Raw genomic sequence first — 23,898 nt, forward strand, 5'->3', positions numbered from 1 at the left:
CTGGCTTTGGTCATGGCTGACAGCAGCTGGTACACTCCCCTCCTCAGAGACACCTGCCAGGCGTGGAGGCAGAGGGGGCAGCCCCAGAGCGAGCCTGGGCTGTGCCCTGCCTGTCCTGCCAGCTGTCTGAGGATTGGTTTGGTTTGGTTTTGTTCCTGGAAATAAGGAGTGCTTATTTTCTCTAGTGAAGCTTTCTAAAATAAATGGATAACTCATAGGAGGGTCCTGGAGAGCACTGTACTTGGGACACTTTTGTGAAAACGAAGAGCAATGCACTTTCTTATACTCGGTTCATTTAGACTGCCATGACCCTTCCCCACCTGAAAGTGTATTTTTTCAGTTTTCTTCATGACATGGCTTATTTCCTTTTCAAATTCGTGTCTCTGTTTCAATAGCATCAAGGATGGACCTACATTGTTGAAATTGCAACCCCTTGCTTTTAAAACGCACATGTGCCCAAGAGCACTGCACCTCGCAGCTGTGGTGCTGGAGGCATTGCATTACAGGCAGTGATGTGTGGGAAGCCTGTGGCAAAGGCAGTTTTCCATAGGAGCAGTATGGAAGTGCAAGGAGTGGGAGTGGATGGCGTCGTGCTGGGAGATCCTTGCTCCACTTCTTCTGGCCGGGCTTCCTCGGTCAGACCTTTCACCCCCACAGTGGAGCAGTGCCTCCAGGATGCTCTGTCTGCAGGCCTTCCTTTTGCTCCAGCTGCTGACCAGAGTGGCAGGTGAGGGAGCTGAGATCCATGACTGGTGGTCTCTGTCCCTGCAGAGGACCACAGGAGGTGCTGTGGGAGCGCCATGGCTTTGGAACCCAGAGATTTATTTTGAAAGTGTAGCGCTTGTTAACCTTGCGCTTCTTGGTACATTCCTGTACAAGGCTTTGTGGTTTGTCCACTGATTAAAAAAAAAAAAAAAATTCTCATGGGTCTGCCAGTAACATTTTTTAGAAATAAAAACATTTTATAATATACTCTGGAAATGTGAATCCTAAGCTCTAAGATATGTTTTCAGTGACTAATTGGCTCAGCTCAGTGCATACCTGAATCATGGTTAATAATAGCAGGGGCTGTGCAACCTTTGTTATGTATTGTGCAATATTGCAGTGATTCCCAGCACCCTGTGGAGACCACCAGGCCAGCCCCAGCACCAGGCACGTCACAGAAATTGCCTCAAAATCTTACGAGAAGCTGCCGTGCTCTCCCACAATGGGAAGCAGGTGAGCAGCTGTGAGCTTGTGCTGTTGCTCCTGCATTCAGAGCCTCCCCCTCTGGCAGCACCAGTGGATGCCGGGCTGCGGGTGGGTCTGGCTGTGTTTATTCACTTCAACTTCTTAATGAAGTTACAAGGCTGATGTGTGTCCTGCCAGCTTGGTCCATGGCAGTGTTTGGTTTGTCGCTAAAGGATGGTGAGGATGCATCTGATGCCTGTGCACGAAGCAACAGGGCCATCTAGAACAAAAGCCTGCGTTACATTTACTTTGCAAAGTTGCTCTGCATTTGTGTGTCTACTGCAAGCACTTATGCTTCAATGCAGTGTGTGATTCTTTTTCAGCTCCTGTAAATAGATCATCTTTACAGACCACAATAAAATGTTTGTGTGATGCTTAACTGTACATTAAGTAAAAACCCGCATTACAATATCCCTGTATTCTTTCTATTGGGTAAATAAGAGCATAAAGACGAGTATCCCCACCACTCCCATTACCACGCTCAGCACTTAGTTATATTAGAAAAATGAGGCATTGTTCTGCCAACTTTTGTTTCCCTCCATTTGTGTTACCACTTATGAATCCAGCATGCCGACCTATGCAGCAATTACTTCTGAAATCCAGCTATCATGGCACACGTGGGTACCACGGCACAGCTACTGCCAGGGATTGGTGGTTAGCACTGGTCTCCTGTGCTTGCAACTAGAGCATTAAGAGTTTGAGCTGGCGTATAACTAATAGCATTTGGAAGGTGTAGGTGTTTCATTGTCGACTGAAACATGATTTGTATTGCATTAAAGCATCCTGGCATTTTTAAACAGGCTAAAGAGGTTTTTCAGCTGTGGTCAATTATTGGGCTGTTACACCAACAGTGTGCAGGGTGTTTGGGTGGTCACAGAAGTCTATATTGTATTGACACCTTGCCCAGACCTTTGCAGACTGGCTGAAGCAGTTGATGTGCAGTTCATCAGCTGTTTGGCACTGTTGCTGAGGACATAAGGATATTGCAAAATCTATTCTTATATGCTTTTGCTTGACTGTCCTGTTCATTGCTGATGTCTTCTCCTCTTCCTCTTAAGACTGAGCACTGGGACTGCACCTTCACTGCTGCTTAAATTCGCACAACTGGACATTCTCACCTCCCATCCCCTCCCCTCCAGACAGCACTAGGGCAGGATGCAAGGTCAGCTACTGCAGTTCAGCTCGAGACCAAGGCAACTATTTTACAGAGGGTCTGGGGGCAGGAACTGAGGTTCAAACTGCCACTGCTTGTATGGAGAAATCAATACTCAGCCATAAAACCAGGAGAGGCATGGTTGGGAATCACAGCCTGAACGAGAGGGTTCCAGGATTGTCATAGAGGATAAAACAAGAGGAAAACATTTTGAATTTACTCTTTGTGTATTGAGGCCTTTTATTATTCATCAGTAAGTAAATATAAGCTAAGGGAGTGATTTGTTTCTAACAAGCTTATAAAATACTAGAGTCATTTGTGAGTTTATTGGAGTGCTGATTATAAACATTCCCTCATGCACACTCCTTTGTGTCAAATTAACATTCAAAATACAAATACTGTATCTTTGAATATTTCTGTAATCTCTTCCCAAGTATTTGAAATCTTTGATGAGAGACGATTGACGATGTTACGTGAAAAGTAGGCGAGTGCTCTGTCACAGTTTTGGACATATTTTTCATTTCTTTGGCATTTGCTTTGCTCATGCTGCTTCTTTGAATTGCCTGCTCCATGCTCTAGCATTTAGGGTTTTGATACAATGCATAATTGATGCTCATCTAGCTGCACAGATTCGATTGTTGTGTGAGCCGCACTGCCTGTGCACCACTTCCCGGGATGTGCCTGCAACCCATCAGTGCCAGTGTGTGATGGGAGGAGCGGATGGTCGTGCTGGGGCTGGGTGGCCTTGGCAGCCTCCTGGGGCAGTTCAGGCACACAGGTGGCACCAGGGCATCAAGGGTCTTCCAGAGTGCTCCCTCAAGGAGCTGGACATCGTGGCCTCACAAGCCTCAGGTGTGAATAGAAAGGAAGCCCTGTTCTCACACTTGCTCTTGTACAGTAATGAACTTTCTCCTGGTGATCATAAGGAATAGAAATGTGAAGAATAGACATGATCTGCCACTCATCCCTTGGACCACGGGTTAGACCCATCCTCTGCAGGCAGTTTTCCCAAAGGATAAGCTGCATGCAGAAGGCATCCTGAGGCCAGGGTTCTCAGAGTGCTGTTGGATGGGACCAGGGAGCTTTAGGGAACAGATCTTGGCTGAGCTCCTTGCTGCTTCCATGGCTACAGAAGTGCCCCTTCACCCTCTCCATGCTGGTAGAGCAGGTGTGTTTGTCGTTTAATGGAACTGACCTTTTATTTTTATTTTACGATTTTGTTTTCCCCCATTCCCACTAAAACATTCCCCGTATTGTCAGTATCCAAATTCTTTGCTTTTCCTATCGGTGTGTACCTTGTTTTTACTAAGCAGAGGAAAATCCTGCAAGGGTGGGTCTTAGGCTAACATTATTATAGCTGCTGCCATTTAAAAAGTCAATTTTTGCCTACAGGCAAAGTATTGTTATCAGAGTTTGTACCTGTTTTGCATATATACGGTTGTATCTTCCCTACCTCTCTGGGGTGACAGGAGCAAATGCCGACTTCTTAATGCCGATTGTTGAATCTGAGGTTAAAATAAGAACTTGCAAAAAAAAAAAAAAAAAAAGATGGGTAGCAAAAAAAGGTGGGTAGCAGGTCTCTGACAGACTTTTACTGTTTCCTTTTTGGTTGAAGGAGGGACTGCATGACGGCTTGATTAAGAATCCTACTTTATCTGAGGTGCAGCTGAAAAATAGCTTCATCTTTCCTCATTTTTCCCCTCTTTCTTAGTAACTGTTGCAGAGCTGTGGAATATGGTCCTTCTCATGTGGGCTTGTTAGGTGAATACCCCTAAATTTCATTCAAGTTTAGTGATTGCACATCAGGCCTTTCTCTACAGCCATCCTACTACACCTTCTGGATCTTTCCAGATCTCAGCCACGCCTCCAGTCTGTTCCTACCCCTGAATGTGCCATCCTGCTGGGAACATCTTAGTGCTTCATTTTGGGCAGGAGCTTAGAGCTTGTTTTTTAACTCCTGAGAATGAGTGGAGTTGCAGAGAGCCCAGGAAACCTTTGCAATGCCATGAGGCTGAAATCTGGATGAGTTTTAGCAAAAATAGCTGTGTAGGAGTCCTGCTGTTAATGAGCCATCAGAGCCTCCTGGATGTCTGTGTTTTGATACAGTGCTCACAATTTTCCGGGGCTGGAGAGGGCTGCTTTGGCACCATTGTAGGATTGGGTTTTCCAGATACCTTTATTTGAGCAAAAATAGAAACTTTCCTTATATCTTACATTAAGTTTTCTGTCACAGCCCACATATGTTCTTTGGAGTCTTTTTACAGTTTAAGAGTTTGCACATGGCTTTCCTTAATGGATTAAAAAGCTAATGACATATTAAAGGAAGACAATGTGTTTCTAAAAAATAAATAAAACCAAGCTGGCCATCTTGTGCACTGAGAGCATATCTGCCAACAGCCATATGCCTGACTGAGCTACTCACTTATTAAAATACAAAGGGATTTGTTTACAAAGGCAGAAGCCAAAGTCCTCTGAGTTTAGGAGCCTGGAAGAAGGTTTTTGCCTGTGTTGCCCACCCACTGACGCCCGTCGCAGCCCGCAGGATGAGTGTGCTGGCCTTGAGCTCTCCTGCTGTGCAGAGCTCAGGGCAACTGTTTCATTGCTGCCTGTCCAGATCATATCTGAAGGGTGCAAGGTGGCTCGCTCAAGTGCAGGACCAAGAACAAATGTAAAGGTGTTGTTAGTTCAGTATGAGGTTTTATGTGTTGTATTCAATGTTTGTATGTTAGGTAAGCACCACCCAGAGTAACTGTACAGCCTGTGTTATGCAGAGCCCTTGCTCAGCAGTGAGATCTCTTCCAAAAGGTCGCTGGGTTACAGTTTTTCTCCTTATTTGAGATGAAGCTGCCACAGGGTATGATTTCCACCTGGGCTGTGGAGTGTTAATCAAGCAAATTTTGCCAACATCAGTGGAGATGGTCTGTACGTTTACTTGTGCATATTCCCACAGTACAAGAATATATGTCTGCATAATGCAGAGGCACTTAAGATATTTTCTTGTTTTCGTGCAGATTCTTCTTTTTCACTGCCTTAAGGAATATCATGCGTTACTGCACCATAGGATTCCTGACTTAAAATATGTCTGATAGGGGGGTTTCATTCTTTTGGGCATATTTGCACTTAACGAGCTTTGAGAGATATTCATGCCATGCAAAATCAGTTACCTATCTTATCCAGCCAGACCTTATTTAGTCACCCTTGGTTCCCTCTGTTTGCAATGGCATCTCATTTTGTCGGCTCAAATAACTGGTTTGTGTCCCTGAGCTCCAGCCCTGGACTGTGGGGAGAGGGAGTGAGGGAGGGGCCTTGGCATAGGGCTGGGGGACAGGATCCTCTCTCGGCTGGGCTGTGACGTGTGTTCAGCTCTTGTACGAACAGGTAAGCTCTGGTGCAGTTGTGCTAAATGATCGTGTCAAGATAGCTGGGTAACCACCATTTTTATTTTCCAAGAGAAAGCTGAGATATTTCTGAGATTTTTGCTTGTCTGCATGTGTTTCAAAGAAGAATTTTGGTCCGTAAGTTGCTAACAATGCCATAAGAGATTGCTTTTTAACCAGAGGCTTTTTCCTCGCAGTACTGTTTCTTAATAAGAAAGTGAATTTCTGTTTAAAAGAAATGCATTTGTTTAAAGTGAGTAAGTGGGTGCACAGTGCCCCAGCATTACAGAGGTGCAGCATTTAGCCAGTGTCTGAGCTCTTTGGTGATCTGCCACAGAAATAATGCTCATGGCTGGTTTTTGCTTGCACTTACAACTTTATGCCCACTACACCATTTCCCAGACATCTGCACTAAAGTAAGCTTTAATTTGGCCATAGTTTATACTGCTATAAAGTATATCCACATTGCTGGATACGTATTTCCATGTTTATGCAGAATTTTCAATATCGAGAAAAGGCCCCTCGTACCAGTTCACCTGTCCTCACTCAAGAGGCATTGCACCAATGCAGGATAATGGAATTTTTCTTTGCTGGTGCAAATAAACTCTACCCTTCCCCCCACCCTCTCAAAAAGACCCCAGAAGTTTGACATTTATTATATTTTGATGCCTTAAAGAACCCCCAGTGTTTCTCAGTTAAATTGTACGTTTTGGTGTTTTCATTTTGTTAAATGTTCTGTTTTATATTTCTCCCTTTACCAGTTTTTCTGCTTCCCTGATACCACCATGGGAGTGGTTAACGCCTTTCTCCTACTCTTTGCGTCGCTGGGTGCAGTTGACAACAACTGGCTTGTAGCCTGTCTGTCATGTTAATTATATACTATTAGAGACCATTAATCTGATGATTATTTACGCGATAGGTTTAAAGTCTATCGTGTCAATGTGTACTTGGGAAATCGTAATCTGACAATCAGTGATACACACCAGTGGGAGTTCGTGTGTTTAAAGCACACCGTGTGCTGTCCCAAATGTGCCCAGTTAGCTCAGGGGGCTGTCTGCCCTCACTGGGATCCCCACCCCAGGAACCTGCCTTTGAGCAGGCAGAAATGCACCCCAAGTTTGGCTTCTGAGCAGCGGCTGCAGGATGCAGCTGCCACCCCAAACAAAGGTGCCCCGGGCAGGGAAGGGGGGTGTCGGTGAGAGGGAAGGCTTTGCCTTTGGCAGCTCTCACTCGCATCCTGGCAGCTCTGGGGGCCCCTGTGCCACCACAGTCGAGGCACACTGGGACTGCAGGAGGTCTGGGTGGGATGCGATGGGGAGGGGGCACCTTGTGGCCCTGGTGCTGAGTCTGGGGAATGTGCCAGGCCTGTAAAATGAGTAAAAAGGGCTTTACACCCATTTAAACTCGGTTTAAAGCTTTGCATGTTTTAAAAGCACTTGGCATATTCCAGTGGGATGTTTAATAAGAGTATAATGATGTTTTAATTTTAATTTTTAATTTCACAAGAAGAATAGATGCCAAGTAGATACTAGTTATTGCTGTTTGTCGGTATTGAGCTCTTCGATGTGGTATTGTCAAAAGGATGGGAGAATGAATGCATTCCTGCTGTGTAACAGTGCAGGGAGCTGCTCCCAGAGAAGAGAAGAGAGTGGAGAAGAGACCAGGAGTAATAAGGGATATTTAGGTTTCAGCGACAGAATGGCATGAGAAAGGATAGTGCATAATGGGCTGTGTGACCGTGGGCTTGGATTCAGGGCTGTATTACTTCAGTTCCATCAGGTATTGACAATAAACTTGAAATAACACAACCGAATATTCCAAAATATTGAAATACAGGACTTTGGTTGTGTTCTTATTAAACTCTAGTCATTCTTAGGGGTTCATTTGTCTGTATAAAGCTAATTCTGTGTGTGGGTGTATGGGCTTGCACACTCAAAGGCAGCATGTGTTTCTTTTCCTGTATGGGTTTTGCATTTACATGGAAGATAAGGGAGTTATTCCTTAATAGTTGATTAACAATTGTGAAGGAACAACCAGACCTATCTGGCTTTAGTCCACAAAAAGTTTTAACATTGGCTATTAAAAAAAGGCATCTTCAGAGAAAGGCTGATAAAGTGTGAAGTTACTGTGCTAAAGTATAGTGCATTTCTATAAGTTATCTTTATGCAGTTTTCCAGATTAATATCTAAATCTAAAATAAAGCTCTGCAGGCGCATCCCTCTGGGTCTCTGCAGTCAGCAGATAGATGATGCACAACTCCATGAACTCCTTTGAACTTTCAGATTTTATTTTTCTTGTAAACTGAAAATTAAGCTGATGAAGCTGGGCCCAGCAGACCCATCTCGTGTGCCTGAGGCTCAGCCTTCCCCTTAGGAGAGTGGTGGAGTGGGGGCACTGCCTGCAGGGGAGGGAGGCAGGGGCTCTGAAGCAGCACAGGAACTGCCATTGCAGTCAGTAGGAAACTCCCTGCAAGCTCATTCCCAGTCCCTCTGGGACCGTGCTTCTTTTTGATGGTCATTTTAATATTGCAGTGTACTGACATGTACTGGAGGCAGTGAACTTACAAGCTACCCTATAAATAATTTGGCATCTAATTCTGCATATTTTGAGCTTGAGGTCTCCTGAGATGATGAAAGAGTTTAAAGCCCGTTGTGTGGTTAGGCTAATTTAGCCTAGAAAAGAATACCTTTTTGAGGGCAAAGAAGTACATGACAAGAAACCTTGGAGTTTGTTACCAGGAACCCATGGGCTCTTCTTCTAACCTCTATGTTTGCCAGCAAGTTCTGTGGCTTCTGTTTCCTAATATCTTCCAGATTTCCCAAATCCCATTGCCCCAGAGAGCTTCCCCACCTGGAGAAGAGCAATAGCCCCTTTGTGCTGATAGACCTTTGTCCAGGCTGCCTGTCCCTTGGAAAGCTATGAAGAACAGAACTGATTTTAATGAGTCTTATCCAAAGGCAAATGTAAGGAAAACCAACAAAAATACAGAGTTCCTAACGTACATTTGTGTGTATTTTTGTTGGTTTTCCCTACATAGTTTCTAGAAAAATCCAAGCGCCTATGTTATCATTTTTCATTAAAGTGATGTTTCTAACCACGGTGGACAGCTCTCATATCCCTTGAAAACTTATAATAGTAAAATTGTCATAAGCATGAAGCAGGAATGCAAGATTTTATTAAACAATCTTCAGCTCATAAAAGACATCAGTGTTGTGCCATTCTAGATCATATAAATATATTTCAAAGCAGAATCATATTTCAGCAGAGAGATAAAGCACAAAAGAATATGATTAGCGGAGGCCAACATAAAATATTAAACCGTCTAAGACGGGGTGTAGGTGTATGTTTATCCACACGGGCAAGTTGGGGGCCGAGAGCAAGGCAGGATTTTGGCAATATATCAGTAGAGCCATGAGCACAGATATCTGTGGCAATTTGTGTGTGTGTTTTGCAGTGGGGAGGGGGGGGTCTGGCGTGGTTTCTCGCAGCACGAAGCTGGGTGTTTCCACAGAGCCGCGCAAAACGCTGAGGGAACACGATGGGTGTCTTTAGTCTGGCAGAGCCGTCAAAGGGAGATATGAGCTCTACCTGGATAAATAAGTATAAATAGTTTTCTTTCTGATATGTGACCAGATTATTTTCCAGTTGATTTCCAGCCAAGGTCCCAAGGGGGCTACAGATCAAAAAAAGATAAGGGTCAGTTACAAGGTTGAGCTCATTCGGCGTTGCCATAGTAACTGACCTCCAGCATCCCTGGGAGGACGGCACCCAGCTCCCCAGGTGACATTTCTGCTGCCACGCCATCAATCCGCTGCCTTTCACCGCCTGGGCTGCCTAATCACCGGGGCACTGCGCTGCAGAGCGGCTCTGTGCCGCCGGCCCGGCCGGGGCAGGAGTGCGGAGTCTCCTCACCCTGCAGCTGCCCAGACAGCAAGGGAGGGGCTTGGCTGCGTCCTCCGGGATTAATTACAAAAATCTAATGGAGCAGTGTGGTCCAAATGGTTTGGATAGCGGGTCATGGGCTTAGGCAGCGATGGCGGTGAGGAAATGTCATCTGTACAGCAGACATTGTCTTCATCCAGCGTGAGCATCTGCGAATTTGCCATCCCCACTGCCGTCGCAGTGTGCTCTCAGACCTTGGTTTTACCTCTGTTGTTGGATTGTTTTAAATGAAAACAAGTGGTGGAGTGTTGCCAGCCAGACGAGGGGTCGAAGGGGTTCTCTGCAGGCTTTGTTTTGGAGAGGGGTGTCCATCACTGTCATCCTACCCTGGTTCCAGTCCCTTACTCCTTCACAGCCACATGGAAAAAATTACTGGGGAAGCTCCTTCTTTTCTTATGTTATAAATTTTTCCCTTTGATTACTTATTTACTAGGAAATGAATTGCATAAACAGAATAGTTCCATGCAGTTTTCATTTTATTTCCCTGTGTTCATTCCAATTTCTATTTATTTCTACTGTAATTAGAGCACATGGCCCATTTAATTCTACCAAATTTATGATCTAATGGACAGGAGAAGGTTCTCTGTGAACACTATATTAATGCTTTGTTACACTGACTCACAGTATTTCAAAGTTCATTAAAAGCATGGTTAACTCATGGATGTGAACATCTGAGTACAGGAAAGAAATTCCCCTTTATTGCCTTAATTTGCTGCAGTGGAGTAGAAATATACTGGTCTGGGATGCTGTAGTACAGGATGCATGTGTTGTTGTCAGGAATGAGCATCAGATTGTCTTACACGATCTCTCAAATTAGGACTATTGCAGTTATTCCGTAAGGGAAAATTTTGCTTTATTAAATCAAGTTGAAGAGAGAAGTTTTAACTAACAGTAAAGACGATGTCATCTTGATTTTTGTTGTTCAATTCTTTTTTTTTTTGGTACGATAACATGTCAGTACATGCCAGTGTTAATGCATACTTTTATATTGCCATTAATATAGTTATAATTAGAAATGCAGCTGATACAGTACATGGGTTTAATACAGCATTATTAATTATACTGCATCCTCGCCAGGAGGCTGCTGGTGTCGGTTCTCTTAGAGGCTTAGAGACTCATTGTAATATGTATTAAATGCACATTGCTGCAGCAGAAATAGCTTTATGGAGAATCATATTCCCAGTCTAAAATGGGCAGAACGACAGTATAAGTGCTACTAAGCACCCTATCACCATATTTAAAACTATCCTGCAAAGGCACCCAAACTTGGGAACAATGAGCGACGTGCTTTGCCACCGCAGTTCAGCTGGGTCTGCACAACCCACTAATCCTCACTAACAGGCAGTAAATTATGTACCTCCAAATTTATACAAATGCCTGCCTTTGACATCAGTGGGCACCACCCAGGTTTCACCTTCAGGATTCAGATAATCAGCTCTCATTCCTACTGGCTTCCCTCAAGACCAGTATGGAAATAAGTATGTGTCTGCCAGGGATCAAATGCTTTTGGAGACAAAAGTAGGTACTGAAAACATTACAGGATACTATCATCTCCCCATGATACTTTTACACAAAGCGCTCTGTTCCTCTTTTGGCCTGACATAGTTTCAGCCTGACAGAATCCAGCAGGCCTGCTTGTTTTAAACAAGAGCACATCCTATTATTTTTTTGAGAAATGAAGTGTAAAATTAATGTTTATTGTTTTGAGCTCAAGAAAAAAAAAAGCAACAAAAAACCCCCCAAGAAACCCAAGATTCTTGTTTGCTGTGCATTGCTCGTTTAGTCCTGCAATCAGTTGATCCCCACATAGATACACTTACGAAGAAATGGGAGAAGATCTAGCCTAACAAGCTGTAAAAATCTGCATTTTATTTTACAAATGAGAGGGGCTGCATAATTCACTTGAGTTATGTAGGTCTCTCATAGATGCTTGTCATGTTTAAAAAAAAAAAAAAAGTGAATAAGAATGAGGGAAATGATGATATGTTTTCTGTTGCTAACACCCAGCACCACACATTTGACTGGAACATTGGCTGTCACGCTGCATTGTCAAAAAGCCTCCTTGCATGTACCTATATGATCTTATATAATTCAAGGAAGTTATTCTCCAAAGGTGACTGAGTATCCCTATACATGTGCTGTGTTTCTGTGTAAAATAATATGCTGTAAAATGCCATAGAGGAGAGAGTGATTATAGCAGCAATTCTATCTATATCTTTGGGCATTTTCATATTTTGAATACACATGCATGAAAAGAGAAACGTTTGTCATGCTAACCATGGTACTTTTTCCCCCCTTTTTTCTTTCTGGATGGTTTTATAGACACAAGAAATACATAATGGACTCCTGTGGGAGTGGAATAAAAACCCCCACTGGTGAGGAGAAGGCCTTATAATTCAGAAGTGGATTTGCAAATCAAAAGGTCTTGCCTCGAGTGGGATAAATTTCCAGATCTGCAGGAACCCATTATGTTTTATTATTTTTCATTCGAGTTTTAGTTTGTTTGTTATGGGTTTAACTATTTAAAATACTGCAGGGATCAGCCAAGAAAATACACAATCTCTGTTACCTAATTAAACTTACCAAGCTTGTAAGAATATACTTCAGTTGAAATACTGAGCATTGTTTGGTTTGGTGGTTTTATTTTTAATTTAACTCAAATTATAGGTATTTAGGCTGCAAAAGGAGCAGCTGTCTAGTCATCAGTATGTGTCTGTCCATATTTATGAACACATGTGCTCACACCAGACCTCAGGCTGTACATGAATCACTGTTTTCCAAACACCCAGTATGTTGAGAGTAGAAAATTAATGTCAAACATGATTTCTCTGATTTACTCGTAGAAGGAATTTGTTCCATTCCCCCCAGTACCTGCTTTGTCCTCTGCAGGTTTATTGCAGCGCTTGGTTGCTGTACACAGCGGTGTGGCTGGGCATGCTCAGCATGAGGCACATGTCCCTTCCCCAGCTCTCCTCCCCTCCTGAACAGATTGCAAAGATCGCACAAAGCCAGAACTTTTCAGGCAAGGGTCTGATGGGAGAAGGCAGCCTTACACTACAGCAAGGAGAGAGGGCCAGGTGGGAAACCCACACATACATCAGAGAGGGCCACGTGCCCTCTGTGCTGACTGCCCAAACAGAGCATTGCAAACCTTGTGGCGTCCTAGAAATATCCCAGTCCCTGGTTATGGCTTCGCAGGGAATTCGTAGAGCTGCTGTCATGGAGCTACCAGCCCTTTCATCTTTCTGTTCCTGACTCTCCTCCCTTTCCTTTTCTCTTTTTATCTCCTTACCAACTCACCTGTTTCCTTCTGCCCATCCTGCCTCCCCCTTCCCCACGGCAGCTCCAGTGCCGGCACTCACCATGAGCACCCTGGGCAGGGCAGAGCACGTGTCACCATGAGGATTTCCAGAGCCCACCTGGCACCATGGGCAGCTCTCCACTGGCATATGCTGCTGCACAAGGCACTGCATGGGGGTTTTTTTGAGGTTATTTTTCACACTGCACCCTTCAAGGCCCGTGTGCTTTGGGAATCACCTCCAGCAGCAAACATGCCATGTGCCTGAGTACGGGCTGAGCCCAGCATCCCAAGTGCAGAATCCTGTTGTTTGCCTGCCCTGGCACATAAATCACCACCTTCTACAAGGGCTTTGGGTTCCTGAGAGTACCAGAGGCTTTATAGAAAACAATAACCTCCTCTTTTTTAGCAGCCTTAAAGATAGCAAAACTGATTTAAAGCAACTGTAAGTAAAGATAGTGCTTCTGAAGGCTCCTATTATTCGTAAGATCCAAATGTGTTTGACAAGAGAGTAGTTCATGGTATAACGTAGTCATTAGCTATCTTGGAAATAAAAATCGAAGTGGTGATATTTGAAGATGTGTACAACAAAGGACAGAATTTATTTCGTTTTTAAAGTATGTTTTCATGAGAAGTTCATGTGCTGCTGCAGTGAAGGAAAGACAATTTGCAGAAACCATCGACAATTTTAAAAATTTTGGGGTGTTTTCTGATGTATGTATAAACTGTATGTTATGTTTAAATTTTTGCAACTCCCTCTCTTCAAGAAAAAACAGAGGGTTGTTCAATTTTATGTGTGAAAATTGCTTTAATATGGCTTCAGTACCTCAAAAAAAGTTCCCAGCTGCACCCAGAACCACAAACTTCAGTAAAGAGAGAAGCATATCATCTTACAAAAGTGGCAGGCTTGAACTAAGAGTCATAATTATTGTTATTTCCCTGAGTTCAGTTAGGATATAGAGACATTTAAAATAGGCCCTGTGTATTGAATACTTAAAATATGTGGCATGGAAATTATGCTTTCAAATTACATTTAAATACCTTCAGCAGTTTCTCTTCACCGTGGAAAAAGCCAAGAGATAAAATTTAGGCTGACACTCTGCTCTGGGCTCCTGCTTTTCTCTAAGAGTTCCTTCCTTCCCTGTATGTTTGCATTATAGTCTGAGCTGAAGATGGCATTTCAGCCCTCTGTCAGTTTTGGTGTTGAATTCACACTATTAAAGTAGTTTTAAATGCTGTTTGACTATTTAATAATCTATACCCAGGGCAGGGCTGCTCTCCCTTTGTGGTAGGAGGCGAGGTGGAGCAGTGCTGTGTTGTCGGGAGCCTGGGAGCAGGCCTGTGTGTTCCCGGGGGGTTCAGCACAGGGTTGTTTTCATCACAGCCAAAAATCACCACCCCTAAACGTGGCTGGGGCTGTACCCCTGAATGCTCACCCTGCTTTTGGGCTGGGGCAGTGGCTGTGGGTCCTTGAAGCCACGAGCACCAGCACAGCCGTTCCTCGCCGACTGCTGCTGCATCCCCGATGCTAATCTGCTGTGTCACTAACAAGTTGTATCATTTGAACCTTGCAGAGGAAGGCATCAATCATGAGTGCAAGCTGTGTAACCAGATGTTTGACTCTCCGGCAAAGCTCCTGTGTCACCTGATTGAGCACAGCTTTGAGGGGATGGGAGGCACATTCAAATGCCCTGTTTGTTTCACAGGTAAGACAGGGAGGCCAAGACAAGCCTCAGCGTGCATGGCTAGATCCAGAAATGACACTCGGGGGATTTGTAAAATACTCTATTTCTTTCCTTGGGAAAAAGAAATACTGTGCTTGGAAATGTTCAAATATTGTCTGTCTGAGGCTGGGGCTCGCTCTGACGAGCAGCACTGTGGCGTTTGACACTGAGCAGCACTGCTGCAAGCAGCAGGCTCTGCATGCCCCCCCCCCCCTCCAATTCAAAACCTTTAAATTATACCTTGTGGCTTCAAGGTGCTATCTGTTTCCAAGCACAGGACTTGCAAGGTATGGACCTGCTTTTGCAAGCCCTTATTCACCTGAGCAAGGACCCTTTAAAAGCCAAGTGGTTCGTGGTCCACTCAAAGTGCTGAGGCTCATGGGAATAAAGGTTTGATAAGACCAAACTGTACAACTACATGGTTTTGCCAGCTGCTCTCTCAGAGGTTTCTTTAAGCCCAGTTTTTGTACAGTGGCACATTTCTAACTCCCATCTGAGACCTTGCTAGGTATTCCTTCCCTGCAGATCATTTTAAGATGTCTCATTAATGCAAATGGTCATGGGTGATCTTGCTTTTTAAGAATCTGCAGGGTGCATGCTAAAGGCTGCCTTTTATACTCTCCTCAAAACAGTAGTTAACATCTGCATTTCCAATTTTTTGAAATGATTTTGTGGACCTGTTGTCAATAAAGGGGCACAGCAGCACCTGCGATTCCTTTAATTTTGATGAGAATAAGGTGAACCCAAGCTCTTTAGGGTTTGGCCCACAGTTTGAGAGGATGGTTTTTGCACGAGCTTGGAGTTAATTTATCCTTTACTGAAATGTGTTGTTAAAAAAACGTCTTGCGGTGCATGTGTTAAATCCCACCAAAGAAGTCATTCTCACATACAGATTCATATAAAGTGAGACAAAAATGAAATATCTTTTTTAACCAGCTAAAGTCATACTCATCATGTAGATGCTGTGATATTTGTGGGGTTAAATTATAATCCATTTTTTTTTTATACTTAATGAACAACCTATTTAAAAGGTCTAAAAATTATGGCAAGCCCGCCCTTTCAGATTCACATGTCTGCGAGAAATGCTCTTCTGGGCCATGTGTCTTCCAGACCAGCCATCAAGGATTCTCCTGGCCCAGTTGTCCTGCATTAAAAATGCATCCGATGCACCTGCCGTGGGCCCAGGGCTCCCTGTGGGAGTGGTGACATCCTCTCTTTGGTCTCATGACTGAGTTCTTCCAGCTACCTGTGGACAGTGTTAGCTTTATGTGAAATATCAAAAATCCATACAGGATATAGAGTCTGTTAGAAGTAAGCTGACTGTCAGCCTGGAGACTCTAAATTGACTACTTGTAAGGAAATTCTGCTGAACAGAGTGTATCGGCACTTCGCTGGCAGATATCCTTGGACTTGTCACAATGCAAACGCTCTGAAGTGCAGTTCAAGGCGAGATGCCTTATACTGTGCGATCTGAACTAATCGTACTATGTTGTTTCAGTTTTTGTACAGGCAAATAAACTGCAGCAGCACATCTTTGCAGTCCATGGGCAGGAAGACAAAATTTATGACTGTTCCCAGTGCCCTCAGAAGTTCTTCTTTCAAACAGAGCTTCAGGTATGTTTACAACAGGAGTAAAAGCAAAGACAAAGCTGTTGATTTCTCTGTGCAACCGTGACCCTTGTGCAGCATTTAGAAAAGGTGCCTAACCTTAGTATGGTCTCTTCTGCCTTAAACAATCTCTCAGACTCCTCCTGCCTCCCTGGGTGCCTTGAGGAGAAAGGGGTCTCTGAGCATGGCTAGAATAAATAAATAAATAAGAAAAGAGAGATATAATGATTTATGAGCATTTCTCTTGACAGTAGTGTTGCTGCATCCTTACATGTCTACGTCAAACACCTTGTAAATAATTTCTTTTTCTCTATTAATAATTTAGGGACTGATTAACATACAAAGACTAAGCAAATGGTAGCTGCCCCATCCCCTTCCTCACTGTTAAGTCAAGTAAAGGAATTTTCCCTACTGAGGTATGAGAGCAAAGCGTGGGTGCAGCTCCAACAGTACTTAATTAGAGGCTCCACCAAGGCAGGAGCACATTAACAAGCTGCAAGTTCTGCAAACCAGGCCTTACATAGCAGTTTTCCTGGCAACACTGGGGGCTGCAGCCACGGCAGTTTTAGCCTCCACAAAGCCAGTGCTTGGCCCATATCCTTTCCTGGGTGCAGCAAACCCTTTGGAGGGGCTGGACCCTGAGCTGGTCCCGCTGCTGTAGCCACTCTTGGGGCCCCAACTCCGGGGTCCTCCTTAGAGCCATGGAAGTGAGGTTGGGATTTAAATCACACTGATACCTCTGGTGCTAAACTCACACAGATACTGAAACCTCCGTGGTGTGTGTGCCTGGAACCTCATGGGGAATGGAGCACCAGAGCCTGCCCTTCTCCAGAGCTCATGGGGAGGTGCCCACCCTGGCTGGCCTCTCACATATGTCACCTGTGTAGCATGGCCACCAAAATACTGCTCCCACCCCCTGGGAAATGTGGTCTTTTTATAGAATGGTACCATATGCCTCATTTAAATCTATTAGCTTTATAAACTATGATTTACTTAAACTTTGGAGGGTTTTTATTTATCTTGCCGAATTCCCAAGCTGCTGCCTCTCGTGTTGTGCTGTCATGCTGTGGAAGGATGGCTGATCTTTTCACTTTGTTGATTTTTTTTTTTTTCTTCTCCCAGGGGATCTCCTCTTTCCCTTGTTCTAGCAACCTGATTTGCATAAGTGTACAAAAGTTTTAACTATACCTTGTTAATATTTTAATAAAGTCAGCAGATTTTGGGTCTGTATGTTCTCACTATGAACGTTTCGGGAAGGCAGCAGTGGCTTACAAAGCCAGCTCTGATTTTTCCTCCCATATTTCCCTTAAAGTGGTGTTTGGTCAAAATGCCAGCACAATTAAAATGGGCACACTGGCTTCCTAGGTCACTGCATTAACCTTTAAAATCAGATGATCAAATAAAGAGAACCTGGTTAAATTATAGTCTTAACAGCGGCCCATTTTTTGCAATTAAGAATTTTAATTACATAGTGTTTCAATTCTGAAGTTTTGTGCCTTGCAAAATTGCGGCAAATGTCAGCTTTAATCAGATAAATCATGATTGTAATTTTCCAGGTTTATGCAGAATTTTTTGTGCACTCAAAATTTTTCTGCTCACAATAATTACATGAGTAGTTTTGAATGGTGTTGGCTGAATGAAAATTCAGTACTTAGCTGCACAGTTTTAGTCTTTATTTCAGTGGTGACTCAGAAATGTGTGTTTACTTGATGCCAGGGAATTTACTAATCCAAGGAGGACACAAAATGTGTGTATAAATCCGTTAGAAATGCTCAAGACTTTTGAACCAGTCTGCCTTGGCACAGTTATCTCATTAGTTTCTGATGTGTAAACTGCCTGTTCTAAACTCCTCCACTATTGGTTATATTTTTGTTGAGTAATGAAGATTTGGTTTTATTTTAGTGAACCAGTTGTTCAACTGCTAGTTAGGGTTAAATCTGAATAAGTCTTTCGGTCTCTTTAACTGTGCAATTATTCTAATGTGGGCAAATCACCATCCATCAAGGGGTTCTGCTTGATGAATTTGACTTTTCAGTTCTGAACTTGCTTTCCCACTGGCATAAAATAGCTAGTATCAAAATCTGAACCTACACAGTGTCTCACTTCTTTGTATTTATAAGTGAAACCACTGCAAATACTTCTTAAAAAATTGAGCATTCAGCTATTTCAAGAAGAAATTCAGAGTGGGATGCTTGTAGAAAAGCAGGAAAATCAAGGAGGGTGTGGAAAATGACAGGCAGCACGGGGAAAAGGTAACTTTTGGACATGTCATGGAGTGCCATGAATTAGCCCTGCTGATTTGTGAACATTTCTTTAAACAGTCAGGGTAAACACCAAGTAAGCCCAGAAGGCACGTGTGCCTTGTGATGAGAAACTGATGCTGCTGTAAATGCACTTTTAGTGGCTGGGGCAGATACTGCTTTGGTAGCTCAACACTCTGGAAGCGACCAAACCCTCTTTGTGCTGCTGAACCAGTAGTTGTATTTTAAAATAGGTTTATGCTTTGAAGTTTGCACCATCTGATGGAGCTGTAAGACCAAGCTTGAGAAAGCTCTGAGGAACTGAGCTTCCTTTATAAACGGTGGAAATTTGGGTGAGAATCTGGAGCAGTGAGTCAGTGAGGTTACCTTGATACTGCCACAAGAAAAGAAAACAGAGTGTTATTTAACTGCTTACATTATTTCACTGGAAATAAGGGAAGAAAACATGGTAAGGTTAAGTATGAAACACAAAGGAAACAGTCTGTATGATAACCCCACACACCCTTAGGGCAGAAGAGGAAAGGCTGGCAGCTCCACGTTTTTCACATCCTCAGTTTGTAAGATTGACAGCTATGAATATGGTGAAAATGTCTTGGAAAAAAAGTAAATTTATAGCTATTCTATGAAACATTTAGGCTATGGCATTTCTTTCCCCCTGCTGAAATATGCTCACTGAAACAAGTGTAGAGGTGGAGGGTTGGGGATTCCTCACGTATAAGGCAGAAGGAGCCCTTTCAAACAGAGCCCCATCCCCGGGAGCAGTGCTGGGAGCTGCCAGCCCTGCTGGCATTCCCACTCCTTGGAGGCAGCCAGAGCCACCCCAGCACTCAGGGCACTTGGACATGGGAGATGAGCTAGCTCTTTGACAAAACTGAAATTTTTATCTTTACTATTTAAAACATAGCAGGGAACCCTGCCAGCACTGAAGGTGGGTCAGAAATGATGACACATAATGGGTACTGAGAGTTATATTTGTGGTGTGATTCACAGCAAGGAGAGATCCCTCCTCAGTTTCTTGCATCGAGAATTGCATTAAGCAAAGTGGGGCTGAGCAGTGATTTTTCAGAGGAAACTTAAGCAAGATTTTTGTATGTACTCTTTTGCCACACTGCTTTTCCAAGGAGCCATCACATAACCAGTGAAGTATTTGTATTTAAAGGATTAATTCCTGCTGTTTGCTTGTGTACTGTTAATCATACTGTTTCCTCCTAAATGATTACAATTGATGAAAACTAAGGCAAGGGATATAATAAACAATGTGCAAATAATCCAGGTACCAAGGGAGCAGGGTACCTGCCAGGTCTTTCCTAGCACAGGTGTTCAGGTGTTTTATTGCTTGCTATGAATAAAGGGCTTTCTTTTCTGTTCAGATTTGGAGATATGTCAAACCACTAAATTAAGGGAGCTTCACTGGTGGAATGTGCTGTTATTTTAAGTGCCCAGTTTCTTTAAACATACACATATCAAAAGGAGAGTGGCTACTATGGCTCATTGGCTAACAGTGTGGTCTGTCTCCCCTCTCATTTTATTTTATGTGAAAAGCTGGCAATTTTCATATATCCATAAACAGGCATGAGCTGCTGCACAGAAATTGCACTCATTATATTAATAATGATTTACCATGAACGTCCTCCAGGGGCTTGATTTGGTCCACATCAAAGTCCTTGGGATTCTTTCCGCTGATTACAGCAGATCAAGCCCTAAGCAGGTTTTCTTTTTTTAAGTCTGCTTTTAATGTCAGCTTGATGTTAGATGTGTCTCCTGTAGAGGACTGAAACCTGCCCAGGCGTGGGGGCACTGCAGACACCCCACAGTCTGATGTGACCCAGTGGGGGACGTGAAGAGGCAGCTCTGTACCTGTGCTGGCCTCCCTGGGAGTGGGGCAGTGGGGAGCAACATCTGCAGCTGCTTATGCCAGTGGTCCTTGGGGCCATCTGGGTACAACAGTGTCCCCTGAAGCACAGAGGAGACTGAGAGCCTCTTGGCTTGGCTGTGACCCACCTGCACAGAGGTGAGTCTGCAAGGCTGCATCTCAGGGCTCATTTAACCAACAATGGTCAGAGCACTGAAGAAAGACCTAAGCAATTTTGAGTCTGTACCCAGCTATTCCAAATCTTTTAGGCGTTAATGGCTCAGCTCCTATTTGAAAAATGGACTTTACCTACTTTCTGTAAGAAAGCTTACTTAAATAGAAGTGTGATTACAACAGTGAAGTATCTCAGTGCTTCTGGGCTCCAGTGTCCATACAGGCAGAGAGAAAGGCAGATCTGTAGATATCTTGATGAAGTTGTAGAAAATGTTTTTCCCTTGGAGAGTGCGTGGGTGGCAGGACAAATAGGACCTGGAATATGTCTCTTATCTCAAGGCAGTGCTTCCTTTGATGTAACTTTTGCTGTATTTTAGAACTTATATGTGATTTAGATGTCAAACACCAGGAGCTTTTTACTGGAAACATACCCCGAGCTCTTTCTAATTTTCATACAAAGCACACACAAAATGATGTGTAGAATTAATTCTCTGCAAGTAAAATCCATTTTTTTTTTCTTTTAAAACAGATTTTTTAATCTTTGCATTTTGGTTGTTGATGGGCACTTAAGAGTCTGTTATCTATCTTTCCTTCTTTTTTCTTTTCCTTTTTTTTTTTTTTTTTTTTTAAATTTTAAAATGTTAGTCCTCCTTTAAAATCCTGAAAATGACCTAGTCAGTTATCCTAGCAGATTTGGCTAGCGTTTCTTAAAAAAAAAATGTTGCTATGGTGCTTGGAGTATTGTTAAATTTTAATTATTAGTAGTTACAAAGCTAATAAATTACAAGACTACCAAAATCTATTCCAGCCATATTGCTGGGTTTCATTCAGACGCAGTCAGATAATTATAACTAACAATAATTAAAAATTAAAAGTGCTGTAGGCACATACCCATCATGTTGAGTCTGCCTGCCTGAACGTTTTTTATGGACTGCAAAACCACAAGTTTTATCTCTGATCTGTTGTCTCAGTAGGGAAGAGTTTTACCTATTAGGTCTCTGGTTTTCAGTACTTGTGTTTAAATTCAGGGGAGTGGGAATACATGGCTGTTTAAAAAATTTGGAACAGGCTTTCATAAAGACCAAAGCTAAGAAACACCTTTGTAGGCTATGTGGGGCTGTGGCTGGATCTGCAGCAGCTGCACTTGAGATTCCAGGCAGGGGATGCCAGAGGTTTCCTGGGCCTGATATCCACAGAGATTGATGTAAGAGCAAGGGTTGTTCATGCTCATGCACCTCTGCGTGATTTGTCAGCGCCCTCTTCCCTAGCACACAGGGAGCTGGTGTTTGCTGAACCTGGGGCCAGGGTGCTGTTGGAACAGCAACATCATCCAGACCGGGTGGCCTCTTGGCATGGCCACGTCTGCTGCAACAAAGAGTGGTGCAGAAATCTTGAATTGCCCTGTGCTTGACGTAGTGACAAGGTGCAGCATTTTTTTAATTTGGAAAGATGATTCTGATCAATACGTTGCTGCATCTCTATCCTCTCTGGGGTCTCTTAAGTGAGATGCATAAAGATCTCTCACCTGAGATGAAGAAATGTCTGGCACTGGAGCAGCATGGCCCATAACAAAAAACCCTCCTTCATTTCTCACAACATTAACGCTGTTCTGTGGCTGGCCCTGGTTGGCAAAGTGTCCACAACCACATGAACATGTGCAGAAAACCCAGCAGCGATGCAGAGTGGGGGGGAGGAAAGATTTGAGCCAGGTGAAAGGCATCGTTTCAGTCATTAATGCACTTAAGCGCACCCAAGTGTCAACATGTGTGATCAAGTGTAAGGAGGCATGTCGTTCCAATGTGGCAGCGCTGGCACACAGAAGGGGCTTCCTACAGCAGAGATGGCACTTGGATCTGGTGCTCAGGCTGCCCAGCTAAACCCGTCGTTGCCTGTCATCTATGCCCTAGGGCAAGGGTCCAACCAACTTTTGCGTAGGCACCATGCCATCCCAACAGATGGGTAGGAGTGTAAGCCGCCAAGAGACAATGTATATGCATCAATTGTGTTTATTGAAAGCACAATTCCTGGCTGGAAATGTCCAAATGTCTATTTATTTTGAGATAAGATGCCTTTAGTTAATGGATATGGAAATGCAGCTTAGCTTTGAATTAATTACTTTGTATATATTTTGCAAAATATAATGCAGACATGGAACTGTAAGATGTGCTGATTATGGGGAGCACAGTTAAAGATCTGTCATGACAGAGTCCCTTCTAAAATTGACTTAAAGTGCCAAGGTACTACTTGCCTTTAAGTACCGGAGACCAAATTTTGTAGGTGCTGTACAAATTGCTGGCTTAATACATAGTGATGTTCAAGGAGCCAGCTTTTTACACTGGCAGGTTTTCCTTTGCACAGAGAAGTCTAAGCTTTCCTCTCTGCTTAATGCTGGACACCACTTTTACTTGTGTGGGTCAGTTAGGGTTATACTTTAATCCAGAGCAAAGCTAGACCAGTTTACACATCTCACTGAAAAGAGTTTTCTTCTGTGCGACAGAAAGAGAGAAAAATTGTATAATGTGCTTTTATATTTGACAACATTGTTACCTACCAAAAAGAGTAATTTATAGAAGCATCCAGAGAGGAGTCTGTATGCACAGATTAAAGGGTGTTCCTTTCCCTTACTTGTTAGCTTTATTCAATTAAGACTTGTTAGTGTTTTTGAAACATGTGCTTTGAAGACCCTTCTGAATATCAAATTTGGTATTCATAAGTATCCAGGCATACTATATGTAAATAAATAAAGCAAGAATGTTGTAGTTTTAGATACATTAATGCATTCCCATCCTCTTGGAAGCAAAGCACACGGGTTGTGTTAAACATCCATCCTGACCAAAAGGAGGAAGCACAGGAGAAGAAATGAGAAATGGATTTTCTTTTGGAAAGACCAGATTGCACTCTCTGGTCTGGCAATAACAATTACTAATGACATTTAGAGAGAAATTAAGGATGAGAAATGCAAGTTGGCATTTCAGCAGTGCCAGTCAGTAACATTGCATCAGAGCTCACAGGAGAGATGAGGAAAAGTTTAGGGACGGAAAATTAATTTTGTTATGTCAACAATTAACAAATACCTTTTCTTCATTCTTTACCACACTATCACAAATTATCACTGTGATAGTATTCATCAGTTCCTCAGGTGAATGAAATAGCACTTTGAAATCCTTATTTCTGGAGTCAAAATGTGTGTTTATGTCTTGGTTGTTTTTTTTGTTTTGTTTTGTTTTGTTTTGTTTTTTGGTTGTTGTTGGTGGTGGTTTTTTGGTTTGTTTTTTTTGA

At 43.2% G+C, this 23,898-nt stretch overlaps 1 protein-coding gene across 4 annotated transcripts in view; it reads left to right on the forward strand.

The window, feature by feature from the left end:
* The window catches only part of ZNF423 (zinc finger protein 423), a 228,052-nt gene that overhangs the window by 190,332 nt on the left and 13,822 nt on the right, over positions 1–23,898 (forward strand). For all 4 annotated transcript variants that reach the window (XM_027879805.1, XM_027879806.1, XM_027879808.1 and 1 more), the window contains 2 exons: positions 14,575–14,706; positions 16,223–16,338. In XM_027879805.1, the coding sequence (XP_027735606.1) occupies positions 14,575–14,706; positions 16,223–16,338 (248 nt within the window). The remainder of the gene's footprint in view (positions 1–14,574; positions 14,707–16,222; positions 16,339–23,898) is intronic.

The sequence above is a fragment of the Empidonax traillii genome, unplaced genomic scaffold, assembly GCF_003031625.1.
Source record: "Empidonax traillii isolate 1590-97213 ecotype Southwest subspecies unplaced genomic scaffold, ASM303162v1 scaffold59:size1551110, whole genome shotgun sequence".
Lineage (NCBI taxonomy): Eukaryota > Metazoa > Chordata > Aves > Passeriformes > Tyrannidae > Empidonax > Empidonax traillii.